Here is a 15,691-nt window from a genome sequence, read left to right as displayed (position 1 = left end):
ATCACATTATATTAATTTTTTCTAAATTTGGTTGTATAAATACTATTTGTTTTTACAATCAACAAATATAATTAATATTTTGTTATTATTAGAAGAATTAAAGAAATATTCATAGATAAATATTTTTATAGGAATTAATATAATTAACATTAATATATTAAAATATTCTTAAAATAAAGATTCAAATTATATATATATATTATGGTGTATTAAAAGTATGCAAAAGAAAATTTGATTGTCACGTAAGTTTTGTATTGATTGAATAGACAATTTATTTTTTCTACAAATTTTATCTCTCTATTTTTTTAAAATATATTATAGTAAAGTAATATTATTAACCTATATATATATATATCCTGAATAGTATAACAAATTTTTGTTAAAGAAAGTTAAATTTCTCGCATAATCAGTATGATATTTACTTAATATTAAATTTATCCAATTAATTTATGTTTTATAAAATAATATATAACTGAAATAATATAAAAACTATTTTAAATTATAAAATATTTCTGTAATATTTAATTTTTCAATACTTATTTTTATAACAAAGTAGAGAGCAAAAGTAATGTGAGACATTAAAGTGTTATTATTATTCTTAGCTATGCATTTATTATATGCATTTACATATATATATATATATATATATATATATATATATATAGGTAAAAAATATTATACTGATTATATAATTAGGTTCATAATATTTAATAATAAGTTTTTCTTTTAATTATTGACGGATTATGATTTATTTTACTGTTGAGGATTATGCGTTGTGATTAAATTACTCTAGATTAACCTGATGTAACTGATAATTATTATCATTTTACGTTCAAGCATCTAGATTATTTATTTATCTTAATTTTAATTTAATAATATTTAGTTATAATTCATCAATGAATCACATAATTTTGTGGTTGATCATAGAAATTATCGAATTAAATTGTTTATTTCATTCATTAATTGACGTAGAATTGTCCTATTTGTCTATACTTCACCAACTTCAACCAACTCAATAATGTGCAATGAGACAATTTTATAACCAACAAATACTCATACCAGTTAATGCAATCACATCTCAGCACTTTACTACTTTAGTACAACATGCTACTTTTGTGTAACATGATAATGAGAGTCATTTTACTCTCATTTAATATCATCAACCAAACCTCGATCACTATCAACATATTTACTCTTTAGATTATCTCAAACTTTATTTATTAAAAACAAATGAAAAAAAAAATTAAATGCTTCGTAGAAACTCTAAAACGTATCTTATAAAAAGGATTATAGCGAGTATAATAAATCAAAAAAGTTAATTAATTAGAGAAAAATTAAAATTAGAATTAATTATAAAAACTATTATATTAATTCATTTTCTTAAATTGTGTAAAATACTTTAAGAAACAAATAAAAAAGAAAGTATGAAGTATTTTTCAGTGGAGCGTAATCCTAACGAAGCAAAGGCAAAAAGGCAATATTCATATAATTTTGCCGAAACTTGAAACATTATTTAATGGCAAAAGTGAAATGTTTTTAGAAGAAAATATAACTAATAAACCTTATCTTGTGATTTCTAACGTAGTTGACCTTTTTTTTTTGGGAAAACTTTTCATTTTTGTTTTTATAATTAATGCTATTAATTAAAATACTCATGACAACACCCTCATTAATTTCTTTGGCCAGGGTGATACTGCCCATAATGTAACTCAATATTGCCGCATTAAATTTCCATATTACCTTAAGGAGTGTGGATAAGGAAAGACCCTGCCAACTTTTTTCTATCCAAAATAGATTAAACCACGAAGTTCACTGCTCACCCTCTTTATCATATCATATTCATAACAAAAGTAAATAAATTTAAATCATATAAAAAAATTATGATCTCTCCATATAAAAACTTGCACTGGATTATGATAGATATGATATTATGATGCATTGTGACTCAAATTAAAGAAATACACGTGTGGCTAGTGCAAACACGTGTTTCACTGGCTTGCATGAAAGCTAAGGCAATGTTCTTCTGTTTATAAATTACCTGATTCCCTTGTGATGGATCATATTTGATGATTGGAAGAGAGCTAGCTGCAACCATGAAATGCCTCTCTGTAATCTCTTTTTATTTCCTTCTCTGCTTTTATGTAATTCAAAGGTATGTCAGCATCATCTTGTCTTGCCTTGGTTTCGATATCATTCATTTGATTGAGTTTTAGTTACATGTTTTCTTGAAGACACAGTAAACCAAAAAGTGCATAAATCATTTGTAGTTTTCCTCTGTCTTCTAAAGATGGGTTGGTTGTAGCCTTCAGCAAAGATTTATCGAAAAGAATAAGCTTTATTTAACTGATTTTTTTTTTATACTAGTTATTCTTTTACGCGCTCTTCTTAACTATGTATTTAAAAACATGTTAAAAATTACGTAAACATAAATGAAACTCAAAATTTATAATTAATAATTTTAAAATAAACATTGAATTCAAACACGTTATAATTATTTTATCTTACCTAAAGATAGGAAAGGAAAGTTGGGCTTCTATCTGAGAAAATATTTTTATTAATAATTATCAAGATATTTTCTTTTTTATTTTAAAAAATTTAAATTTGTACAAAAAATGATAAAAAAAACATTTTCTCAAACTAAGCAAATATTTCTCTCGTTAGCTTCTTTTTTTCTTCATTTATTGTCTGTTTGGCAGTATCTTTTTATTACAATTAAAACTTCTATCTTCAATTTCATCATTATATAAAAGAAGTTTTGAATTTATATCATAATTATGTTACATAAAATATTTTCAATTTAATCTTCGTCGTGTATTGTTGTTGTAACACAATTTATTATGGCTATAACACAATACGGTGTACCAATGATGAAATGAGTGCCATCTCACATGGTATAATAACAACAAATGATGGGATGAAATTGAAGATATTTATACACAGACTTAAAAACTATTTTCGACCTCACTTTGTACACTACCATCCTATTCTGTTGTTTAGTCATTACTCATTAATTATCATGCACAGATACGGGTACGAGTAGAAGGTACAATACCATACAATGTCTAAATATGGTAAAATCTAAAATATTAGGATACGGGTTCAATAACATATATTAAGTAAAATATACCTATATTTATTAATGTCATAATAAATATTTTATGATAATATAGAACAAATCTTAATCAAATAAAAAATTTACAAATAAAAAAATTCTAAAAAATAAAAACATATTCTATAAAAATCTATAAAATATTACAAATATCACACTAATAGTTAAATAATACAATTATCATAAATAATTGTTCCTAACTCAATTTGTCTTTTGTTAAATTAAAAAATAAAATTAAAATGTTTACTTAAAATATATAAATAAAATAAAAAAGAAATTGATTAAATTATTTTTTATTAATAATGTTTTTGAGTCGCCTTAAAATACCTTTTCGCAAAAGTCAAAACCTACAGGTAAGTGCGGTATGTAAGTGCGTCAAACGCATATCGGTATTGGATATGAATAGTGATGATTTTTCAAGTATAGGCACATCATAGCTCATTAATCACGTTTGAAATCAGACAAATACATAAAATATTGACCTACGACAACGCTAAATCTTAGCCTTTGTTGAAGCACAGAGGTTGACTTCGGAAAATCCTTTTTAAAAATTTACAAGTATATATGCAAGCAAATGATTAATTTTTGACTTGATGATTGTTGATGTTATATAGGGTGTCATCTGAAAATGCTCTCACCCCTCCAAGAGGTTGGAACTCCTATGATAGCTTCAGCTGGATAATTTCTGAAGAAGAATACTTAGAGAATGCAAATATAATTTCTCAGCGGTTACTTGTTCATGGATATGAGGTATTGTACTGCAGGCACAACTACTTTTGAATATGTAGTAAATGTATGGATATAAAATATTTCCTTTCAAACCATGCAGTATGCTGTTGTGGATTACCTCTGGTATAGGAGTCTCAAGGGTACAAATAATTCTTTTGGTTTTGATATGATTGATGAATGGGGGAGGATGCTCCCTGATCCTGAAAGGTGGCCTTCTTCAAGAGGAGGGAAAGGGTTCATTGAAGTAGCTAATAAAGTGCATAGCATGGGTTTAAAGTTTGGGATTCATCTTATGGCTGGAATCAGTACACAAGCATTCAATAACAACACACCAATACTAGATACAACAACGGTACTGCTCCTTACTCCTACAACAGAGTTTAGTAAAATCTTGTCATATTCAAAATTGGCATTTAATTATAAGGTAGCTGAATTTAAATTTGATCCTCTATAAACACAAAATTAACATAACAAGCATGTTTGTTGTACATTGCAAGGGTGTTTTCTAATTGAAGTAAAAAAAAAACTATAAATAGTTTGGATTTTTTTTTTTTAAAAAGGAGGAAATTTTCAAGATATATTTAAAAGATTAATTTCAAAATGTTAGTTAAAATTTGACAAAGAAAATTAAATTTTAATATAATAGAAAAATATTAAAGCAATTAAAACTAATACAAAAAATAAATCTTAACATAAAAAGAGAATTAAAAAGTAATTAATAATTTAAAACATTTAAAAATATAAGGGTCAAATAATGATAAAATTATATATCACCAAAAGAAAGAAAATGTAATAAGAGACATCATCACATTAAAGATTGAAGACTATTATAGAATAAAAGTTTATTATATATAAATAAGAAGCAATGAAATGCATATATTTCTGAGGAAATAAAGTCTAAATTTTCCTTGCATTACTTATGCGATATTGATGTAGTAGGTACCCATCAAATTTTATTGAACTTATTTTTCTCTCTTGCATCTTGCTAGGGACAAGCATACATGGAATCTGGTCGAGTGTGGCACGCAAAAGATATAGGCATCCAATCAAGGGCTTGTAAATGGATGACTGATGGTTTCATGGGTATAAATGCAACAACAGGAGCTGGAAAAGCCTTTTTAAGATCGATTTATGAGCTATATGCTTCATGGGGAATTGATTTTGGTACTTAAACTACTAAAATAAAAATATATTCTATCTCTATGACAAAATATGCAATACATATCATGTCCTAGATTACACATAAGACATCAATCATGATGTTTCTCAAAAAACAGTTATACACGTATTTTCCTTGCAATTTTGATTTATATGGATTTTTTGCTTAAATTTCTTGCAGTAAAACTTGACTGTGTGTTTGGTGATGACTTGGATTTGAATGAAATAATATCTGTATCAAAGGTAATATGCAATTTCTTAACCCTTTTTGTCCTCTTAATTTTAAAGCCAAGACATGGAAATTTTTGTTAATTGAGATGCCATCTACACAGATTCTCAATGACTTTAATCACTCCATTGTATTCTCTCTATCTCCTGGGGTCAGTGCAACGCCACAAATGGCTGAGGCAGTGAGTTCACTAGTTAACATGTACCGTGTAACAGGAGATGATTGGGATGAATGGTCAGCAGTTTTGGCTCATTTTAATGTATCAAGGTGATTAATTAAATTATTATGATGTTTGCATTGAGTTCTAAATATGTGGATTGTTATTCCATCTCTGCTCTACTACTCTACCATTGTCTATATATTTGATTCACTTAATTTATCTTTTAGAGACTTTGCTGATTCTAACTTGATCGGAGTAGAAGGTTTAAAGGGAAAATGCTGGCCTGATTTGGACATGCTACCATTTGGATGGCTAACTGACGCAGGTTATAAGGCTAAATGCCCTTGAATTATGAATTACTACTTTTCTTTAATTTATTGAGATCAACTAGTTAAGGCATTCCAAACAGTAAATATCCCAAGGCATAGTAGTTTTCGATGAAAATATTGTATTTTACTACCAAGTACGTACCAATGGGATCGGTTCTGTTTGTAAGGTTCAAAACACTTTGTTGCTTCTAATGTTCAGATTTATGTTTGATTTATATTGCCCTAGCCTTGGAATGGAGCAGCCTCCATTTCCCCTATTTTTCTCACCAAAAAAAGGAAAAAGGTTTTCTGCTTTTCTGAATCATTAGAAAAATGAAATTTGGTTTTCAGTTTCATCCCATGTCACAGTCACACATAAATGTAATGAACTGTTTGAATTAGAGATGTTTAAGAAAATAGATGATAAAACTACCTTATAAGTTTTTTAATTCCCTCTTTTTCTCAATAGCTGTCAATGAAGGACCACACAGGTTTTCTAATCTTAATCAAGATGAGCAAAGAACTCAGGTATATATGCACAAGCGCACAACACAACTAGATTATATTATTAAAGAGACGACATGCATGTAAATTAATAGAATCTAAGTGAACATATTCTTATTTCACAGATGACTTTGTGGTGTATGGCAAAGTCTCCTATTATGTATGGAGGGGATCTACGGAAGATTGATGCATGGACCTATGATCTTATCACAAATCCTGCCTTGTTGGAGATCAACGCTTTTAGCTCAAATAATTTTGAGGCATGTGAAACTTCTCTTCTGATATTTTATTTTGTTAATCATATGTTTATTTAAACCTCGCCTATGGATCCATAGTTGGTCTTAAACTTAAAGTAAAGAAAATAGTTGTGTTAAACTTTTGGTAGGTAACGTAAAATTTGTTGAAACATTTACATTGTCACAACAATATTTTTTAAAATTAAACTTTTTATCAAGTTAAATAAAATTGTGAGTATTGACCTCACCTAATGGGATAAAACTGCATTATTAATATTGTTGTAATCATATGTTTATTAAAATTTAGATTGATATTATTATTTTTCTTTTTAATAGTTTCCTTATATCGCAATATCAAACGGTGCTGAGATTGAAGGGCAAAATTTCACAAAAGTACCGTTTACTCGTTTCCTAGTCACTGGATGCACTGATCCAAAAGCAAGTGGGTGGTATAGTGAAAAATATAACCAAGGTCTTGAAAGAATCTGTTATAAGAAGGATACACAAAAGGATCAAGAGGAACCCTTCTGCTTGCACAAGAGAGAACTTACAAGGGCATCATCGTAATCACGCTTTACCTTTCTTCAATCTATTTGTCTTAATTTGTTCTAGTTATTTGTACTAAATTATTATATTGCTGCTGATGCAGAAATGAAAAAAGTATGTATAGAGGGAAATTACATTTAGCGGATATCAACAATAATGAATTTTGCTTGGATGCTTACCCGAAAAGAACGCTTACTAATAAAGGGGTAAAAAAAGAGAGTTCATTTTCTCCATGCAGATTCAAAGCAAGTCAGGTATACAGATAAGCTTTGTCTGTAACTTTACAAAAAGTACTTTGTTTCATTTTTTGAAGTTTCGAAATTTCTACACGAAAATATAGTATATATTAATCTCTTAATAAAACTACAATTTTTTAGGTTGTACAATTATAATGCATGTACAGTATATGCCAATGTATGTGTATCAAAAGTTGAGATTTATCCAATCTTTTCAGATATGGGAGTTAAAATCTAAGACGCTGGTTAATGGTAATTCCGGCACATGTGCAGCAGTGGAATTTGCCCAAGGTAAACATTAGTAAGAAATACTTATCTCTATGATGAATGATTAATGGTATCTTCAAGCTATATATCTCATTGATTTTTGTTTTACTCTAATAATGCAACTTGACCAATCATACAGTTGAAGCTTTTCCTAATGGGATTCGATCGTGGATTGCATCCGGAAGAAAAGGTACGACACTAGTCCTCCAGTTCAAAGCATGTTTAATTTCATGTTAAAAAATATAGAAATTTACATTTGCTTTAACACAATTAATTATAATTTTATGTTATATTTATATTTATAATTTTTTAACATATTTTCAAACGCATTTTAACTTCATGTAGTCGAATTTTCTAATTTAATATTATTTTCTAGTATCAAATTGAGATGCACTAAAATAATTGACATGGTAAATGATTTCTTAAAGCACTTTATCCTCTAAATGTAGTTGTTGATTTGCTTGCATTCAGGGGAGATCTATGTTGCTTATTTCAATCTAAATGATGAGAACACGGCAATATCTTCAAACATAGTAGACTTGGGTAATGTGCTGCCAGGTAAAAGAACTTTGAAAGGTTGCTCGGGAACCGAAATGTGGAGTGGAAAAACCATACAAACAAATCAGTCGTTATCTGCACAAGTGCCGAGGCATGGTTCTGCATTATTTGTCCTCAATTGCACTTTAATTTGATCTACAATCTTTTTCTAATGTTTATTTATGTAACATTAGGTAATAGTGTTTTTATAAATGGTGTTTTTAAGTAAATTAAAAAACTTAATTTTAATACATTATTAGTATAATAATTTTACACTACGATGATTCGTATATTGCACGTAGCCACGTAACCTTGTGCTGAGTGTTTTTCTTCTTACGGGCAAATTCAGCTCCTTAATGTTAGAGTTTCGTACCTTTTTTTGTTAGTGCAATGTATGGGTTTACGTAAGCCCATAGACTATTGAGAGTAGCCAATCTGGACCCTATTCATGGGCTCATTTTCAAGATCCTTGGACCCTAGTCTAAACAAGTTTGTCCATGTTGACAAAACAAAAAGCTAAGTTTGTCCATTTATTCATACCCATTCCGTGCCTTCTCTCTCTTTTTTTTAATCTCATTTTGTGAACCTTTCTCTTTTCTTTCGCTTTTACCATATAAGAAAAGGACTTCTATATAAAAACACTTTATATGCATTTAAAATTATATTAAATATAATTTATATCTGTAACAAACATACGCTGTTGTCTTTCTTAGATTATTTTGTATGTTCAGCTTATGAAGAGAAAGTGGCATAGATACATTTCAAATCAAACATTAAGATTAGACGATGACATCACGTTTGAGACCTCAGACGTAGTTAGACATTTAATACAACCACGGTTGTAAGTTTTGATGCCTATTTTTTCGAGAAAAACTAATTATATGTGTATTTTTATTTATTTTATAATTCAATATTATTTATACAGAGAGAGTGTTAAACTTGAATACTTAAATTAATTAATAATATTTTATAAAATATAAAATTAATCAATGTAACATTAATTTGAAAGTTTTTATTAAATAGATAAGCGTTATAAAATTTCATACAAAAATAAAATGAATACACATTATATAATTTACTTTATTTTAATGAATAATGTATTTTTAAAATATAAATAAATATTAAATTTTGAATAATATACTTATAAGAAATTAAATTATATAAAATTTGATGTACATAATTATAAAGTTAGTATAAGATGATTTAAAAGTTAAATTTATCAATCTCACATTTTATAAAACATTATTAAATTGTGTAAATGTTCAAGTTTAACATTTAGTGTCAACAAATTCTGATATAATTTTTTAGGTTAAATTGATCTTAATAACTTTAATCATTAAATATCAAATTTGAACATTAAATTTTACTTCTAAATTTTTCTCTTGACATAAATAAGTTAGCAAAATATGATTACAACAAATTATAGTTTTTGACTGAGCTAGCACTTGTAAAATAAATCTGTAAAATTAATTTTGATTAAAAGTGAATTTAAAATAAATTGATGTGTTTAATTTTGTTTTCTCTAAAGAGATGTTAATAAAAAAATTAACTTCAACTTTTATTAGCTGATTTAAAGTAATTAAAAATAGTAACATTTTATTAAGAATTATTTATTACATTAAAAAAGAAGAGTGTAATAAATATTTTATTTCTTAATAAAAAATAGTATTTTTATTAAATGTTTAATAAAAAAAAAAGACTACTATCAAATTAATGTTGTTGGAAGAGAATGAGTGTAGGAGCAACCAATTCTTACTTCTAAGCAAACTTGCGTTTAAATCTTGAATTGAATCACAAAAAAATTGCCAAATAAGATCAAATTTCTTAAGGCCACGTTTGTATTGGACAAACCTATTTCAATACACATTGTTAAGGGTTGGCCATAATTCCGTTGAGATGGTTCATAAATGAGTGCTACCACTTTTCCAAGAACATTGAATGTTTTTCTCTTCCAGAAAGATTGGGCGTGCCCAAGTTGTTGGTTTTGCTTAGCCTTTGGATGTCAACTTTCAGTATATATGTTGTTGGTGCTGTAGGCCAAAGTTTGACCATCAGGGACGCCGCCGGGGACTATATAAATTCCATGACCCCACTGTAGTAACTGTTGTGGCCATCAAAGTCAATGATTTTGACTCATCATGCAGCTAGTCTTATCCAAGCTGGTATGGTTATAGGTTTGTCATTCAAAGTTTCTTCCATACAAGCTACCCTTTTGTCATGGTAAGCATGTTGGCAATGAAATGTTAATGCACAAAAGGAGAATGGGGTCAATTTTGAGTGACGATTGTTCCAAGTGTAATCTTCTTGGCATTGCTTGTTTCCTCCTTTCTAGTATACGGAACACAAGCTGATCTTTCCATGTGGGTTAAATTGATGGGTCTTGTATGAGAAATAAAAAATTATATTTTCTAAAGCATATAGTAATTAGGTTTGATTATTAATTAAGTTAAACATTAATTATAATAATATTGTATGTCGAGTCTTGTATTGCAACGTTGATGTTTTTGTTTTCTAAAGTGAGCAAAGCCAAGAGAGTCGAGTGGATGGACTAGGGAATTTCCTCGAGCATGGAATATATACTTTTCATTGACTATTTGATTTTATCTACCTTTCCTTGATAGCTTCAAAATTCTTGAGTGCAGACTCCCAATTTTATTCCGTGTTTGACCTCATTAACATGTTGTCTAATGGGAGTGAATTAAGTTTCTTTACATAGCTTCTTTCTGGATTCCAATCTCGAAAATTATGAGGATTGCGTGTATTCGGCTTGGGTTTTTTCAAGCATATGTTTCTAACTACTACATTCACGTATTTTGTTGCTAAAAAACACAAGAAAGGGAGAACTGCTTATAGGATAGTGGTGGTAAGAAAGGTGTTTATGTGGAAAACCAAATACAAATGCAAGGCAGCATGAGCATTTACTATGCATGTCAGCGACCCACAATTGATTAAGTGCTCCCCCTTTGATTTGGGTCGGTAGATAGTGTAAACTTCTAAGTAATAACTTCGAAAACTACCTTTTGCTTTTACATCATCTTCCTGCAGCTAATAAATTTGTTATTCATAAAAGTAAACAAAGAGCAAGAGAGCCGTGTCAAGCAAGGCTTGGCAAAAAAGACACCAATAGGTAATTTTATGTCAATTTTTTTTTTTACAGCTGAAACATTTTAGAATATTTTATATATTAGCACCTTTTTAAAACAATAAAAAGTTATTATTATCATATAAATTAGTGCCAAAAATAATATATATACTTATGAATGTGACATATAACTTCCTTCTTGAAAACGCTGCTAATTTTCTTGACCTTAATGTTTCAATAATTTGCATCAACAGGTTCATGGACCTATTGCGAACCACTTCTTTAAAACAAATAAATAAAAAGAACTAACTCTTCTTCTCTGTTGGTCCACAAAGAAAACTAACTATCTTGTTCATCATGTTTGTCGTATATGGCTCTCACCATCTGCTTCTATTTTAGGACAATTAATTAACAAGGGATTGAAGTTATAAAAGTTAATAATTAAACATTTAAATTACATGTATATTTTTAAAAAGATAAATTCTTTCAGCCTTTTCTTATTACGAAACTTATATTTTTTTATTAAAAAAAACTAAATTCCCTATTTAAATTATTAGGTATTAATGGTATGATATTTCTTTTGCCTGTTGAGGTATATTAAACTAATATATTTTTAGTTTGTTAACTAATTATCTTGTAAGTAACGAATTACTTATTTAAATTTGTTTTAAAAACAAAATATTACATAGATAATTAAAAAAAAGTAAATTACATGTCTTTGTTTTAATAGATATGTAAGTTTTATTTATTTTTTATTTAAACAATAAATACCTTTTACAAGAGATAACCTACAAAAAAATTATGTACCGCATAACCCAATCCCTATTAATTTAATAGATATGTTAGTTGTACAAAATTCTCTTTTATTGTATAAAAATCTCTTTCATTAACAGGTTAGCAATTTAGCATGACAAGTTACGGTTTAATTTATTTTCATGCAAAAGAAATTTATACATACTTTGTTTGTTAATGAGTTTGAATTATTTTAAAATAAAATAATTTAAAACCTGAGTTTTTTTTTATTTGTATGTCATGGTTTTAAAATTTATAATAAGAATGTTTGAACAATTTGTTTTATCTTAAATTTTAAAATTAATAATATCATATTCAAAATTAACTATCAATATAATATGAAAGTTTTTTTTTTATATGGGAAGATATTTTTTCTGAAATATTTATTTATATTTTTTTAATAATCATTGTTATTATTTACTTTAAATATCACACTTACCTTTTTAAAAAAGGAGTATTTTTAAATTATAAATTTAGTATACTTTTTTTTCCCCTAAAAACAGAGGCATTTAATTTAATTTAAGAAAACAATAGATGTGATACAAGTTTTTTTTATATTAAACAATACTTCGTAAATCTTAAAATTTTGTTATTATCACTTGTAAGTTTATAATCTCATTTAATATATTTTAGAACCCTCGACATATAAGAAAATAAGTAATTTTCAATGTATTAAAAATACAAGTGAACAGAATAAACGAATATTCCTGTATAGTATTTCAATTTTTGCACGTGCTTCTGCCAAAGACCTTTTTCTTTGGTAGAAACCAAAGACTTCCTTTTAAAAATGCGAGATGCAAACCTTATCAGAGGAAGAAATGTTTGGTTTATATATAAATTAATAATGTTCCTAAGCATAGCGTGTTACAAAATGTGGAGCTATTTTTTTTTATTAATTGTACTTTATTAAAAAGTATTATATTATGAATAAATTACATTAAATAATAAAGATACACATGATTTCATAATTTTTTTTTATAAATTGATTAATAATAATGAATATATTTTAAAAAGTACGTTGAAGGGTTTATTATGAATATTTTTCATCTTTCTAACTACTCTTTCCCAAAAAGAGAGTCTCTGTGTGGCATTAGCTTTTAGAATGAATGTAAACTACACTTCCCTTAAAATAGGTTGAAAGTTTGGCTTGCTTGCTACAATGTCCAGATGGTGGACTTTGTCAGTGTTCTGATGAATTTGGCTACATCAGTCAAGAAATATAATTAATTTTTTATGAGGAGTTAAAATATAAAGATAAAAAAGGATTGTGAATGAAAAAAAGAATAAACAAATTGTATTGTTGGATTAATAGAAAAAAACATTTTTGTTTTTTTAGATGCTTAGAAAAGAATAAGAAAAATAAATGGTAAAATTTAACTTATTAAAATAAAGGAAAAAAAGTCCCCATCCATTTTAAGTCTTGGAGGGAGGCATATTTTTTTTATGTTGAATCTAAATATTGATTGTCATTATTTTTATATTTCCATTTATTTAAATAATAAAAGACTGATATTTTATTATTTCAATTAAAACAAACACACCTTAAAGTTTTCAAGGTTGCATGCAATTCGAGAAGTCAGAAAAGTGTGTAGGGAGATAGTGTCAAATCCAATTTTTATACATGAAAAGGCTCTGGAGTCTAGAGTACATGAAAAATAGAATCTTTAGTGGTCCAATTATAAATGAATCATTGATGGTCCCGTAAACAAACATTCATTAATATAATAATATTTTTTAATTTTTACAATATTACACATGATAATATATATATATATATATATATATATATAATTATTAAAAAAATTTAACAGTAGTAATATATTCAATTGGATTGAATTATATGTAGCATTTTATACGTGTTAAAAAAACTGTAATAACAGAAAAGTTGTATGATAAAACATTATTGGTTTAATTATATTTTTTGTTTTTATAAAAGTAACATTCTTTTAAATAAGTTTATAAAAAAACTGTTAAAATTTATTTTTGATATTTTTAAAATATAAAAATTTAATTTGTACCGTCACCTGGATTAAGTGATTATAATGTTGAATAGATAAAAAAAACTTTTTTTTATAAATATTATATTTTATATAATAAAATATTAAAAAATAATAACATGGTGATAGGTTAGAGTTCTATTATTTAGCTCGTTAAACATTTAAAAATATTATAGATAATATTTTAATATATTTTTTAAAGATTAATTCTAAAGTGTTACTGGCACCTTTTGGAAAAAACAAGAAAAGCTATAGGAGCATGCACCCAACTGACTTTTCTTCCTAATCTTCTGAGTTTTTGGATTCTCCTGCCATCACGATGACTATTCCGTGGCACTAACCATTCCACCCCATTAAAATAGCACAAACTCTCATTTTTCACACGTGTGATTGATCTACCATGGTAAACAAAAGCTACTTGCTAAAACATTATATGGAACAATGTTGATGTATTCAAGTCACAAATCAAATTAAAAAAACCAGAATCAAGAAAAAGCAATCATACAAATGAGTCATGTGGTTTGATTTAATTTGAGAAAAATAGAAAAAACTTGATGGAGGAAATATTCTTTGCTTTGGAAACAAGTTAGATGGGGAATGAATTGGAAAGGGTATAGAGGGTTAATCGTGACAACTGACCACCCCAAACAGAGGGTTGAATTAGTGGCACATGGAACAAGCTAGTCTATATAGGCCATAGCCTCCTAGGGTCATCAAATATGTTGACTTGGCCCAATACTTGCATTCATTTTTCACTGTTGCTCGAGACCACCTGATGCAACTTTTGATTTCCAGGAGTGGGCTGATACGACACGTGTCTCATCACTATTCGTCTCCCCAATTGTTCCGACGCATCTCAGGACCACCAAATCTTACGTTGTCTGTGATGAGAACGAGAGATGCAATGCCTTCGGGCTTCGTGTCTGACTCACTCTGCATCCAACGCTCACTTTTTCTCTCGGATCCCACTTTTAATCATTAACGTCAGATTTCTTTCAACCGTCTAATACTACAATCAACGTCATCGTCCCATTTTCGTCTTTTCTTTTTCTAAATAAAACTTAATTTTCAGTTTTATTTTCAATATATAAATAAATAAGTTATTAAAAATATTAGTTTTAGATCATTAACAACTTGTCTTTCAAATTTAATAATAATATTTTTATCAATTACGTACGGTAAAATAATAATAAATTTTACAATATATTTATATTATAAAATTATAAACTTCGTAAAAAAAAAAAGAGTTTGTAATGATTTTTAATAAATAATTATGAGGCTAGTCTTTTAACATATTGACTTAACACGTAATTTAGTATAGATATTTTTTAATTGTTTTAGAAATAAAATTATCTATAAAATCCATGAATAAAAATGTATTCATCCTCATTTAGGGGTTGAATTAATAATCTAATTTATAAGTCATATATGTTATTGTGTTTTATTGATTAGTTAAAAGGGTATAATATTAGAATGTGGTTTATTTTAAAATGTTTAAATGGTAATATTTAAATAAAAAAATTATTGATTGACTCAAAGAAACACAAATGAAAAAAATTCTTAAATTGAAGCGACAACGATTGCCTATAAATACCATTTATTCTGTGGTGTAGAACTCTAAAATAGATTTGTGGATGTAGAACGTGACTCTACCGGGAAGGACGATGTTAGATATTTTCAGTTGAAATTAGATGACAATTTATACTTTTCACAATAAAATTATATAATCGTTTTATTATTTATCTTATTACATGTTTTTCATTTTTTTCTTTAAATATTTCTCTATTATATACATGTTTTT

The 15,691-nt window shown here is 27.2% G+C and overlaps 1 protein-coding gene across 1 annotated transcript; it reads left to right on the top strand.

Moving 5' to 3' along the window:
• Nucleotides 1-2,093: 2,093 nt before the first annotated feature.
• Nucleotides 2,094-8,174, top strand: LOC113874509. Its single transcript, XM_027512731.1, has 14 exons — nucleotides 2,094-2,152; nucleotides 3,724-3,859; nucleotides 3,939-4,190; nucleotides 4,828-5,002; nucleotides 5,178-5,239; nucleotides 5,329-5,492; nucleotides 5,613-5,710; nucleotides 6,163-6,221; nucleotides 6,323-6,457; nucleotides 6,770-6,996; nucleotides 7,083-7,233; nucleotides 7,434-7,506; nucleotides 7,622-7,672; nucleotides 7,954-8,174. Exons 1-14 carry the CDS (start codon nucleotides 2,094-2,096, stop codon nucleotides 8,172-8,174), a joined length of 1,863 nt encoding a protein of 620 aa, XP_027368532.1.
• Nucleotides 8,175-15,691: the final 7,517 nt, after the last annotated feature.

The sequence above is a fragment of the Abrus precatorius genome, unplaced genomic scaffold (assembly GCF_003935025.1).
Source record: "Abrus precatorius isolate BTA unplaced genomic scaffold, Abrus_2018 Scaffold8, whole genome shotgun sequence".
NCBI classification, from domain to species: Eukaryota; Viridiplantae; Streptophyta; class Magnoliopsida; order Fabales; family Fabaceae; genus Abrus; species Abrus precatorius.
The sequence above is the reverse complement of the archived record's forward strand: the minus strand, read 5'-3'. Positions and strand labels throughout refer to the sequence as shown.